The sequence below is a fragment of the Rutidosis leptorrhynchoides genome, unplaced genomic scaffold (genome assembly GCF_046630445.1).
Source record: "Rutidosis leptorrhynchoides isolate AG116_Rl617_1_P2 unplaced genomic scaffold, CSIRO_AGI_Rlap_v1 contig423, whole genome shotgun sequence".
NCBI lineage: Eukaryota > Viridiplantae > Streptophyta > Magnoliopsida > Asterales > Asteraceae > Rutidosis > Rutidosis leptorrhynchoides.
In genome coordinates, this window is record NW_027266656.1 from 33,448 (window position 1) to 46,786 (window position 13,339).

At 37.6% G+C, this 13,339-nt stretch overlaps 1 protein-coding gene across 1 annotated transcript; it reads left to right on the forward strand.

Annotated features, from left to right (window-relative positions):
* The first annotated feature begins 227 nt into the window (after window positions 1-227).
* LOC139883587 (protein ECERIFERUM 26-like) lies at window positions 228-7,381 on the forward strand. The gene is made up of 3 exons (XM_071867746.1): window positions 228-648; window positions 5,727-5,732; window positions 6,495-7,381. Exons 1-3 carry the CDS (start codon window positions 228-230, stop codon window positions 7,379-7,381), a joined length of 1,314 nt encoding a protein of 437 aa, XP_071723847.1.
* The last annotated feature ends 5,958 nt before the right edge of the window (window positions 7,382-13,339 follow it).

A 13,339-nucleotide genomic window follows, 5' to 3' on the forward strand; every position in this document is an offset into this window, starting at 1 on the left:
ACCAAAAAAAAAAATCAAGGTAAATTTGTTACTTTGAACAAAATTTGAAATTTTTTGTGGTTTTTCCCATTTATTTATACACATTACTCTTCTCTCCTCCCCGCACCTCATCCCTCGCTTCTTCCTATATGCCAAGCCCCAAAACTCCTACACCAAAAGCGCCCCCCTCCCTCCCTCCCCCTCTCTCTCTCTCTCTCAAAACATTCGCGCGCGCGCATCATAACGCCATGGTGATCCAAGAGCAGGAGAAGCTCGTGTACGGCCTGAAGCTCTCCTCCGTTGGGCCGGCCCGGGTGACGGGGGCGGACGCGGTCCACGAGCCGGCTGCTGCGGACCTAGCCATGAAGCTGCACTACCTGAGGGGGGTCTACTTCTTCGCCGGCCCCGCCGTGGAGGGTCTCACCATCCCGAGGATCAAGGAGTCTATGTTCTCCTGGTGCACCGACTACTACGCCGTGTGCGGCCGCTTCCGGCGCTCCGACTCTGGCCGCCCCTACATCAAGTGCAACGACTGCGGGGTCCGCTTCGTCGAGGCCGAGTGTGACCGCACCGTCGACGAGTGGCTCGAGGCCGACGGCCACGGCTCGCTCCTGGGGCCGCTCGTCTCGCACCAGGTCGTTGGCCCCGAGCCGTTCTTCTCCCCTACATGTCTCGTCCAGGCACGTACCTCCCTCTCCTTCTCTCTCTCTCTCTCTCGCTATCTCGATTTCGATTTTCTGATAGTGCTAAGTGGGACTCAAAAAATTGAGTCTGCAAAACTGAGTGTAATAAATGATTCCGCGTGCTCTTTGCTTCCCAATACGTGCTTTAAATTTATGGTGAAAGGACATGTCAGTTTTGAATCAGATTTGACTTGTGTAGCTTTCGAATTTGTCCTGCAATTCGTGTTGAAGTACAAATTTGGCCCGCTATATTTGCTGTCCTCTCGCTGTTTCGCAAATTAGTTCAGAAATCCGCCTTCGTTCACGTTACATTTGTTTCGAAAAAAATAAATATTTTAGAAAATATTTATTACGTTTATAGAAATATTTAGATATAAATTATTATCAATAATATTTTTTTTAATTAACTAATTATATTTACAACACAAGCAACCCTTTTATTAATAAAAATTCCAAATTACTTATTTTTCGCAAAATAATTGACCTTTTATATTAAGAATTTTTATTAAGTATTTTGTAAATGTGACAAATAATTTATAGTTTGATCGTGGGATAGATTTTTTTTGGTAAAAATTGATCGTGAGATAGTTTACTTACATAATTATCTATAAATGCACCTGTCGACCATCTATCATTGTACTTGATTAGCACTTGAATGCACCCGTCGAGCATCTATCATTGTACTTTTTTTTTAGCAATATCATTGTACTTTTTTTACAATATAAAAAAATGCAAAATATGAAAATTAGTTATACATCATTATGGATTAAGCCGATATTTCTGAATGGCTACCTCACGAATCTCCTACTTTTAAGCGCACGTGTCCTTGCCCTAAAGTTTATATTCATATTCTCCTGCTAAAAAATCATTAGTTAGATCCGAATAGATAATTAAAATATCCATATTCTTCTACTTTTAGAGTCGCCAATTTGTGTCTATATTTGCATGTGTGGAACTTAAATCGCCTATTCATTTAGAAATACGAAATGATGACCATATAAAAAAAATCATATTTAATATCCTTGTCAAAATATAAATATTCTAAAAGTTTCATATGTTTTAGATTTGCGAACAAGAAAATGCAGAGTTTCAAGTTTTAGAGTCTATTTGTGATAGATTCTCTACACTTCTAACTTATGAATTTTCCTTCAAAATTTGAAGAAAAAGTAAATAATTATTTAAATTTTGAAAAACTATGAAACGATTATATATACGATAATATCAGTTTAAGTTTTGACTAATTCACAAATTACAACTTATTTTGTACTTTTCCGTTGTACAATATGACAATATGCATTCAAAAATTTACACCAACTTTCAAGTGTTCCTTGCATAGCTAGTATATTCAATAAGTACGTCAAAACATCTGATATTGATTGAAAAGGTTTATAAAATACAATGGTCTGAAGTAATACTGAAATTGTCTTATTTGTTAACTATCCCAATGCCGCCGTCTAGTAAAAATAACATAGGAACCTCTTTAAGAAGGATTGTCTTTAAGTGTGACACATTACAATCTATTTCTTTTTTTGAAAAGGATTATCATTCTCCTTATAAGGAATATTTTTCTTGCACTTTTTACTTATTATGCTTTTAATTAGGATCGGTGCGTGCCTCGTTCAATGCCACGAGTTTGTATGAAATAATGACATTAGTCACGATGAGTCGTAATGCTGCATATTAGCCTTTGTCGAAAATATGAATATTTTTGTAACTCTTCTTATTAGATATTTCTTTAGAAAATGTAGTTAACTACAATTCGATGATTAATTTATAGTAAAATACATTTGCCAATGGTACATTCACGCCTAAATAGTGCACCGATACTCTACTAGCTGATAATAGAATATGTATTATCAAGAAAAAGAGTGTATATATTTTTACATTTGTTTTTGATCGGGTCATAATCTTGGACCTTATGTTAATCAGGGAATCTAAAAAGTGATAGTTTTTATGCGGAGGAATATTATTTTCGTTCGAAGACCCCTATTTTATGGTCAATCAGTGGTCAAATATTCATCTTTTTGCTCTCTTCGAGTATAGTAATCAACTAAGCAGCACGGACATGCGACATGGACACGTGATACGACACATTATTTCTCAAAAATAGAGAATTCTGACACGTTAAGATACGTTATATATTAAATAAATAATTTTATTTTTAATTAATTTGATTCAAGTTCACAAATAAATAATTAATTAATTAAAAAAAACTTACAATGAATTTGCACTAATAATATTAATAAATCTATTCATAGAAATTTGAAAGATATATTAATAGTTAATACGTACCCATATTTGAGAACATATTTCTAATTTTAACAAAAATTATGGATGAAACTAATAACTAATAAGAAATTATAATCAATTTATTTAAAAAAATCCATGATCTTTTATAATAATTAAAATTTATCATTTTTAAAATTTTAAAATTTTTATTTTTGAAAACTATTTTTAGCTAATTTATTTTTTAAAATAAATATAACATTGCTGTCTAAAAATTATTTTCCTCTTCTTTTTTTCCCAAACCCTCAGTTCTCAAAATTTATTTCCCTCCCTCATTTCCTCTCCCCCACGCCATCTCAAACCCACCCCTCCCCCTCTCAATTTCTTTTCCTCATTTCTCCCCCAAATGACCTATCATTTCCTTGGATTTTCTCTACCACTCCACACCACCCCTCTGATTTCTTTCCCTCATTTGTCCCCCCATCATCAATCCCCCCCTCCCCCCACAATCAGTGATGGACTGATGGGCCATCGCCTGTTGTTTCTCTCTTCCCCCACTCAGCCCCCCTCACCCCCACACCACCCCCAACCCTCCAAGCCACCCTACCTCGTTTCTTCCCCTTTCTTCCACCCCTCCCATCAGCCGTTGTTTCTCCTCCCAACCCCACCCCCCCCCTCCCTCCACCTTCGGTTCTTTCCCTTTCTTCCCCCTCCCCCCCCATCACTTGCTAATCGTGACCTCCTCCTCCTCCTCCTTCTCACACGATCCTCTCTGCTCTCTTTCAATCACCTCGCCTCTAGCCCTTCCTCCTTCGCAGCCGTAGCCACAGACGTAACCTCAGCCTCGCCGCCGGCCCTCCATCGCAGTAGGCCCTCCCTCACCATCACGATGGAGGGTATCACGATGTCGTTGCCTCGCCCTCGTCTTTACCCTCCGTCGTCTTCTTCAACGATCCTCTCTTGGACATGTGTGTCACAATGTGTCAAAAAAAGTTGATCATGTGTCGAAAAGTCCGACACATGTTGATCGCGTATCTAAGCATGTTGAAAGTTCGAACAGCGTGTTTGTGCTTCATAGGTAATTAATGGTCAAATATTTGCAAAACATTTTTTTTTCAATGATAGATTTTACAAATGTTTAATGAATTTCAGCTCAATGTACAAATGGATCCTTGAACTTTTAATTTATTCAATATGATTCATGAACTTTTAATACATATTCGATTTTGTCCCTAAACTATATAAAAATTCAATGTTATTGTTTTATTAATACAAATTAAGATACAACATTGAAAATTTGTATATAATTCATAGATTAGATTAAACATGTCATAAATTTAGGGATTACATTAAACAAGTTAAAAGTATAGGGGTGATATTGCACATTGAAATAAATTTCATAGACTATGTTTAACGAATCTAAAGTTTAGAATTTATATTACATATTAAATCAAAGTTTAGGCACTTGGTTTCGTTATCTCTTTCTTCCAACTACTCATCTTCTTTTGAGTGTAGTGATGTCAAGAATAAGGAAATATCTAGATACGAGCTCGTTCTTTTTAGTAATTTATATTTGTGAAAGCTGCCAACCATCGAGTTGAAACAGGAAATGTTACCACATCCCCATTTTGATATCCATTGCTTCAACTTCAAGCATTAAAATCTCTTGTGGCAAAAAAGAAACAAAAGGGAAAATTAAAACTTTAAAAGCTTATTGAGTATTTTCCGTTCATATTAACTAAAAATAGTCTAATCCAACCCAACTAAAATCCCTAAATTCTAATTGTCAGCAAAAATCACTTTGTTATTTCTCTTCAAATATAATTAATTGATTTCAGAATAAAATAAAATCTTCAACAAAGGTTCACTAACATTATTATCATACGAGTTCAGTAGGGGGCAACACAATACATCAGAGGTTTATTTTTATTTATTTATTTATATTGTTTGGGGTCCTCTAGTTAGGGTGCCTTATTGTACTTGAAATCCAAGTTTAGAAATCAAAATTAATTTTTTATTTATATACTGTCATATAAAGTCCAGGATTTATGGAAGTCTCTGCTAATTATGGTCTCCCCAGCGGATCTCTATCTCATTAATCGAATAGACTTCAGCTGGGCTAACACCGACCCCTGATGCAACGAAGTAAGAGTATTTATTGTGGGAACTGTTGGGTGATTTAACATCAGAAAATATTCAAAAATTCCAGGGTATAATTGCCATCCAGGAATTTACTTTTTCGAGGATATCTGGCTACCCCGTCAATTGGAAAATGACAACACGGCTAAAATGTCTCTGGCTATGTGCCTCGCCCATCCCCCTTTCTCCTCTCAATTATTATTTATTTATTTATATAGATTATGGTGATTTATTTCAAAGTGCGCAAGTTCAAAATCAAGAATAAAAAATCCACATAAATCAAGGAAAGAACCAAGTTTAACTTTAAGTAATATAACTATTATTTTAGGAAAACGTACCATGTGAAAAAATCTGTGTTATAGTGGTTAAAGTATTGATGAATTTCCTATCGTTTCTAGGTTTGAAATGTTTCCAACATATCTATCTCTTTAAATAAATAAATAAAAAAACTAAAAGTTAACTCAAAACCGATAGCTCATGGTATATGATCGAGAATTAAATTGGTCAAGACTGAATCCTTAATTTTTATTTTCCAATAATTTACTTGATTCTTATGTGAATAAGATTGGAATCGATTAGGTAAGGCTTGTTTAATTTGGTTTTTGGATTGAAATAGATTGATTGCTCATCTTTATTTAATCGGAAGGTATTTTCCCTGCTTTTTATGTCATTTGTGCCTGCGTAGAGAGATATATTTAGATTACTGTTAATCACATTCAACCTATATATCACGGCAGTTCAAAGTCTTTTTTTCTAGACTTTCTTTTCTTGAATGGAAGAAATGAAAGTCTAGAGATTGACAATAACTATTGATAAGCAAATACAATAGCGCTTGATTCACAAAATGTAACTAGGGAGGAATAGAATAGAGCATGAATAATATTGGAATAATTATTCTTTAATTTGGTCTACAAGATGGAATGGTTATTTCAAGACAATGTATTTGCTCCCAAAATACCGATTGATGATTTTTCTCATTATTTAAATCATATTTTAATTTCTTTTATTATCATATTCTTATAATCTTGAGTTAAAATTCCGTTACAGTATATATTATAATTTGTCTCTTATGTCAGTTGTAACTCATTATTAAATAGTACACTGTCAGTATTCAAAATCATAGCTAATTATGATTAGAAATACTCTATAATTATTTCAACTTAAATTGTGAAATATATCTATGACTTTTTCTATCCATTACTTCATACTAATTAACAAATACACTATGAATTTCAATTGTTATAAATTTCATTTATATGCCACATTTTCGTTGTTTATTGGTTGATCACAACTTCCAGTTAAATATAAAAACTTGAAAAGGGAGGAAGGAATGTTCATGTTAGAGTTGTCTACAAGTGAGGCATAGCCCAAAAGGCGTTCATTATTTCCACATTCATATTCGTCATGTCATTTCTGTCCTTAAGCCATACGCGCGTTGTACTTCGCATGCGTTTCTAAACCGCGAAGTGCAGGTGACCCGCTTCAAGTGCGGAGGCATGTCATTGGGCCTTAGCTGGGCCCACGTACTCGGCGACCCGTTTTCGGCCTCCGATTGCTTCAACATGTTGGGCCGCACCTTATCGGGCCTCCTCGCCGACGGGCCCAAAGGGCCAAGAGCACTTTCTGGGCCCAGAAGACTGGCGGACCCTCTGGAGCTCGCAAGAGAACCCACGTCCATCAAACGGGTCAGCCCGGTAGGAGACCACTGGGTGGTTGACGGCAATTGTAACATGGGGACATTCACATTCCACCTTAGTCCAGACCAATTGGCACATCTGAAGTCAAAAGTGGGTGGGGAGGGTCATGGAGAGAAATTCCCACCGTTTGAGTCTCTTTGTGCCATCCTTTGGCAGCTAATAGCCAAAGTAAGAGCAGGGAATGAGCCAAGCACTGTGACCCTCATCAAGAATGACCCGAGCAAAAGGGAGAATGGGATTTTGAGCAACAGTCTGAAGATATGCTCGGTCAAGGCAGATTTCTCCGTTGCCGATGCCGACCCAGGAGAGATCGCGAGGTTACTAATTGATAGAGCAGAGGACGAGAGCGACCTCATTGAGGAAGCTGTCGAACGAGATGGCGGAGTGGCTGATTATGTTGTGTATGGGGCCAATCTGAGCTTCGTGGACTGGGAAGAGGTCAGCATGTATGGGTTGCAGTTGAATGGGAACCGACCGATTTTCGCGAGTTATGTGATCGAAGGCGTTGCAGATGAAGGGGCAGTTTTCGTGCTTCCGGGGCCACCAAGTTCCGGCAAGGACAGCGGCCAGGGAAGGGTGGTGACTGTGATTTTGCCGGAGAATCAGTTGCTCCAGTTGAAGAGTGAACTGGTAAAGCAGGACATTTTGTTGGTTTAGAGCATTTCGAGGTTCCTGTTTAGCGTAAAGTAAGATGGAGAATCTGACCTGTGTGTTAGAATGTTCGGTTTGTGTGTGTAAGTTGGTACTCACGGCCCAAGGAGGAGACGATCTTGGGCTGCTTGTAGGGCCATGTGAAAGAACAGGAATTATCATTTCCTCTTTATCGGCGTGATTGCTATATTGAATAATGGTTATTGGCTTGATGTCTCAATTTTATAAGTCGCTTTCAGGATGTCTTTGTTTTATTAAAAAAAACATTGAAAATTATTGTCTAAAAATGACCACTTGGATTACTTACAAAAATGAACGAACAGAAAACATCTCCATCGTCCACTACATTATTTAGACTTGAATTATTATTGATACTAAAAATATTTTTAATCAACTAATTATTTTAAGCAATATAAACAATTATTTTAGTAAAATATTTTTTAAATCTCATTTATTTCCACGAAACAAACCGAGCAAATATACCTACTGTTTCTCTCAACTTATATACTAAATGATGGACGGCCATAAGTCGTATGTTCAAATGAGTTATAGAAATGGGTTCCGCTCATTTTAGCATCCAATCATTTTTTCTTACATCGTTATTTAATAAGAAGCTCTATTAAGATTTTTCAATACATCAAGCATTTACAGGATTTTTTTTCCTTTATCCACATGAGCCGGGTCAATCACAATCTTGATTGTACAAATTTTATATGGACTTCACATACGGACGCGCCATGATGAAATTACGGAAAGTTCTTACCTTCAAGTCTGGTTCCACATCAACGAGGTCATACATCATGTTAGTACCATGATCACATGGTCCTCCAATTACAACCCATTGTACCCTTAGGAAATTATGGTTATGGCAGCTTGCTGTCTGACACTTCAGAAATTGTAATATCCAACCCAACACTCGATATCGGCTTCCACGGGCATCACCCTGCCCATATGAGAGCATGTGACCAAATTCCCTACAAAATTAGAGTCAATGTAATAGTCGGATGGATATTGCAAAAAATTAAAAAGTGGACGGAAAACTTCCGCAAAGGTCTAGGGGTGTCATGTAAATTTCACCGGCCAAAATATAATTCTCAGTTCGAGATCACCAAGCATCTTTGGTTTTCGATCCGCAGCCGTGAAAGCACCCTCGACGTTGATCTTTAATGAATTTCGGGCTGGAGAGATCGATGCATGCCATCGTCCATCTTTTTTTTTTTTTTTTTTTTTTTTTTGGAGGGGGGGGGCGCCAATTACATTAGTATTCAACCAATAAAAATAAATTATAATAAAAAAGTTGTAGGGTTTTTTTTTTTTTTTTTGTCAAAAAACAGAGCATATTATTTAAGGTAGCAAAAGAGAACAACCCTTGTCTAGGGCTTCAGAGCATAAAAGATCCATAAAGGGTTGAGGAGGGAAAGCAGCTCAATTTGGTGGAAGGATACAACGCTCATGGGCTTTAGCAGCCCAATTAGCTATGTAATTGGTCTCTCTTCTACAATATTGAAACCAAATATTAGGGAAACAGTGGAGCAGTGCCGTGCATTCAACAAACAAGGCTCGGCATTCCCACGGCATCGAGCAAGGATTATGCATAGCATCCACGAGGATCTGACTGTTGGATTCCAGTAGTAGGTGTTCTTGTTGCTTCCCTTTCTTCAACAGATGTTTAAGAGTAAGGTTGAGCGCTTGTACCTCTGTCCGCAGTGCCGAAGAAGCTGTGATGCTGCTGGTAAACCTGTAGATCAGCTTTCTAGAGTGATCATGGCATACACATGCCACTGCACCTTCGTTGCTTGCCGTTGGAAAAGCGCCATCGATGTTAATTTTTACAACTCCAGGCTTCAGTGGTCGCCACACCTACTTGGGATTTGTTGTTTGCGACCCAAATCGCACCTGTTTCCTGTCATAGAAATGAGTAGTTCTTGCATTTGCGAGGGCGATTGCCACCACCTGTGCTAGATCCAGGCGCAGTTGCCGAAAAATAAATTGATTTTGGGCCTTCCATATCTGCCATAGGATGGATGCAAGTGTCTCCAAATCAAGTAAGAGATCCCTAGTCTTGATCAGATCTACAATCCAGGCATCTATTCGGTTTACACTCCCTGATGGAATCTTGATGTTGACCTGTGGGTGTGACCAAATGCCTTTCGTCCATGGGCATAATAGATTAATGTGTTATGTTGTTTCTAGTAGTTGGGCTTGGCAAAGTTGATATACCGGGTCTGAGATGATTCGTTTGTGATATAGATTACCTTTGTAGACAACGCATCGTGGCATATGGACCACATGAATATGCATAGTTTCGAGGCTATCTTCATGGTCCAAAGCTTGTTCCATAGTTTCTATGGGGGTTGATAGGATGAAGTGGTGCGGCTGTGAGTGTCATTGTTTGCTATAGATCTGATATAGTGGTATCCATTCTTTACTGTATACATGCCATTTTGTGTCCCTTTCCAAATGAGTTGGTCCGCCATGGATTGGATTCGTAGCTGAAAAGTTAGAATTTCCTCGATGGTCTGATCATCAAAACTTTGGCAAAGGAGAGGAATATTCCATATATTTTGTTCTAGAATAATAAAGTCTGCCACCTTCATAGGTTCTCCTCTAGGTGCAGGCCCGCCTATTATACCTTTGGATAGCCATTTATCTTCTCGAATTTTGATCCTTTGCCCATCGCCGACTAACCATTGGAGTTGATTCAATATTGAATCATTGCCTATTAGTACACTTTGCCAACCCCAAGATGGTCTAGCTCCTTTTTCAGCATGCCAGAATTCCTTAGAATGAAAATAAAGACCTTTGAAAATTCTGCTCCACAGAGATATGGGTGTTGGATAAGTCGCTGTGCCTATTTTCCCAGTAATGTCTTGTGAAAGTAAGGAGATCTCAAAAGCCAAGTCCCCCTGTGTCCTTTCTACTTTTGAGTATGTCTCATTTCTTCTAGTGAATGCCAGATTTGCTACAATGATTTTGCCACCAGAATCTTGCAATTTTCTGCTCAATAGACTTACAAATAGACACTGGAATCTTAAAAATAGACATGGCATATTGCGAGAGTGCTTGTACAACTGTCTTGATCAAAGTTTCCTTGCTGCATTTGGAAATCAGATGCTCTTTCCACCCTTCTAACTTTGAATTTACTCTATCCAGAACCCAGGCAAATATCTCCCTTTTGGAGCCCCCAATCAGACGGGATACCTAAGTATTTTCCAGTTTTTGCAATCACAGGAACTCTGAGTTCTCTCACTAAGTTTTCCTGTAGCCTAACAAGACAAGCTTTACGTCGCGACCTAAATTTCGGGTGCACCACCTAAAATTAGGCTAATGGATTACTAAGCCTAGACTTAGCTCAAGCTCTTCCAAGCCCATATAAATTCGTGACTTTAGGTTCAAGTTCTTAACATGTAATTGATTTTTTCAATTGTGAGTCGCCACTAATCTATTTTTGGTGGGTCGATTAGAAACTCAAGTAAAGTAACGGGAGATTTACTTTACTCTTACGAACCAGAGATTGTGAGTTTGGAGATTTGGTTACATTAGATTTCTCTAACACCCTTTCGGTACCTTTTTCTTTTATTTTGAAAAAAATGTTTGGCAAGCGGCTTGAATTGATTTTAATTTATTTCCCTAACATGTGAGGTGATCATGAGGGTGCGCAAACCACCAATTTAACACCTAAGAAAGCAATGAATAAATTGCAACACTTACATCATAGCAACGAAAGTATCTGTAATGTTAGATCAAAATTCACACCGACGATCCTAGATATGATTTTTAATTAACACGCAATTTCTTTTTCTTTTTCTTTTCACTTATTCAATGAGAATCATGCTTTATGCAATGCATTCTACTAATCTAACATGAAATGATATGACATGGTAATATGACCTAAACTATATGACATAAATAAGCATGCAGCCTATCCTGAAGCATGAAATTGATTTATTCTAATTTCATTTTGTATTTTCCATGAAATTTGAAATTAAAGATATGCAACAATTAAATATGCAATCTAAATTAACCAAATGACCTAATTCTAATGACAAGGCAATTTCTAACTAAATGAACCTAGCAACAATCACTAAATGACGGGCATTGCATGAACCTAATCCTACATGACATGCACATGATTTTTTTGTATTTTTTTTATGAAAATTCGTAATTAAAATCACTAAAAATAAAAATCTAACTAAAGTGAAAACTAAAGTGAAATGTTATCTATTCTAAATGCCTTCTAAGCATGCATTTAAAAAATAATTAACCTATCATGCAATCAATTCTAATCTACATGGAATACAAATGCAATTTTTTTTTGGTATTTTCTGGATAAATAGAACAATTAAGAGATAAACACCAAATCATCATCCATCATTCAAATTGAAATTCAAACTTGATTATTTTGCTAATAAAATCGATAAATTGATCTTAAGCCTTAAAGATCAAGATATCAATCGTGTGCGGTTGCAAATCGAGACGGTACAGGAATTTCAACAATGCATTGAGAAATGTTTCAGACAGATCATAAAATATCAAAACTAAAATAAGATAAAATAAATCTATCTAATAAACTAAATCTAATAAATCTATCTAACAAAATAAAATAGATCTCTACCTAAATTTGAATTTTTTCAAAAATCCAATCGGTAGAATGGACCAATAATGGGCGCAGCACGGCACGACTCTAGGGCAACGATTGTGGCGGTATCTTGGTGTGGCTTGACAAAGCCGTGACAAGTTCGATGAGCTATCGTCCGGGACACCAAGAAATGTGTGGCGTTGAGTTGAATAGAGAGCAGCAACGTCGATGCAGCAAGACCAGCGAGCTTCACCAAATGTTGGCCTGGGCCGTGATGGGCATGATTCAGGCCTGAAGAACTGGCGGACGCTTCTGCAATAATGAACGGATGCTGGAGACGATGCTGTTCAGTCCTCCTTGAAACGCACCTGGACTATTGGCAGAAGTTAGGTTGCGGTGGGATGACAGCAAAACTCCTGGCGTGGCAGAGTAACGGGAGCAGCACTTGGCGCCTCTCATGGACACAACACCGGGCACTGGAAAAGAGCTGTGGGTGACTTGCGGGATGTCGGACTTAGCAAGAAAGCTGGACTGCTCGTCTTGGCAGGGAAATCTGGAGCGTTGGGGAACTTCGAGACCACGCTTGGACTGACACTGAGAGACCGAAAAGGGTGCAGACTTGATGGATGATAGGCAGTCAGTCCTTGAAGCAAGAAGCCAGCACAGGTCTATAGCAGGTGAGACCTAGCAGAGGCTTGATGGTGGCTGGGGATTCGTCGAGCAGGAGTGACAAGGCTGGTGGTAACGGTAGAGGAGCAGCGGAACGTGGAAGGAGTATCTCCTCTCAATTCTCCGGTGTGTTTCTCAATTTTTTTGTCGTGTACTTAATTGTGTGTCCCCCCAAAACCCTACGTGAATAATCTATTTATATGCTACCAATTATGGTTTCAATTTTTCCAAATCGATATCCACGAAAAATTCTTTTTCCAAACGCAATATTCGTTTTGCCAAACACAATATTTGCTTTTCACATTTGCCTTATCCAAAAAATTCATCATATCCCGAAAAAATTTCAAATTCCTATTTTTCACGAAATAATTTTTATCATTAATGTTTGAGCCAATTTGCTTCCTTCGTGGACTTAATCCGACCTACCAAGTTAAAGCTCAGAACCACTAATTTGAACCCACCCGTCACCAATCTAATAAATAAATGCAAAAATTGCAAATTAAAAATAAACGCACCTAAATCTATATGCTATGCAGTTAATATTTTTTTCAAGGATAAAATTAATCCTTAATTTTTAATGCGATAAATGACAAAATAGGTCATCAAAATTTATGTGTCAACACTTTACTAAAGAAAATCCCAGATTTATTCTGATTCATAGCTTGTCCCATTGTGAAACAGTATTGATTTAGCACATTTGCTAAGTTCTGCCATTC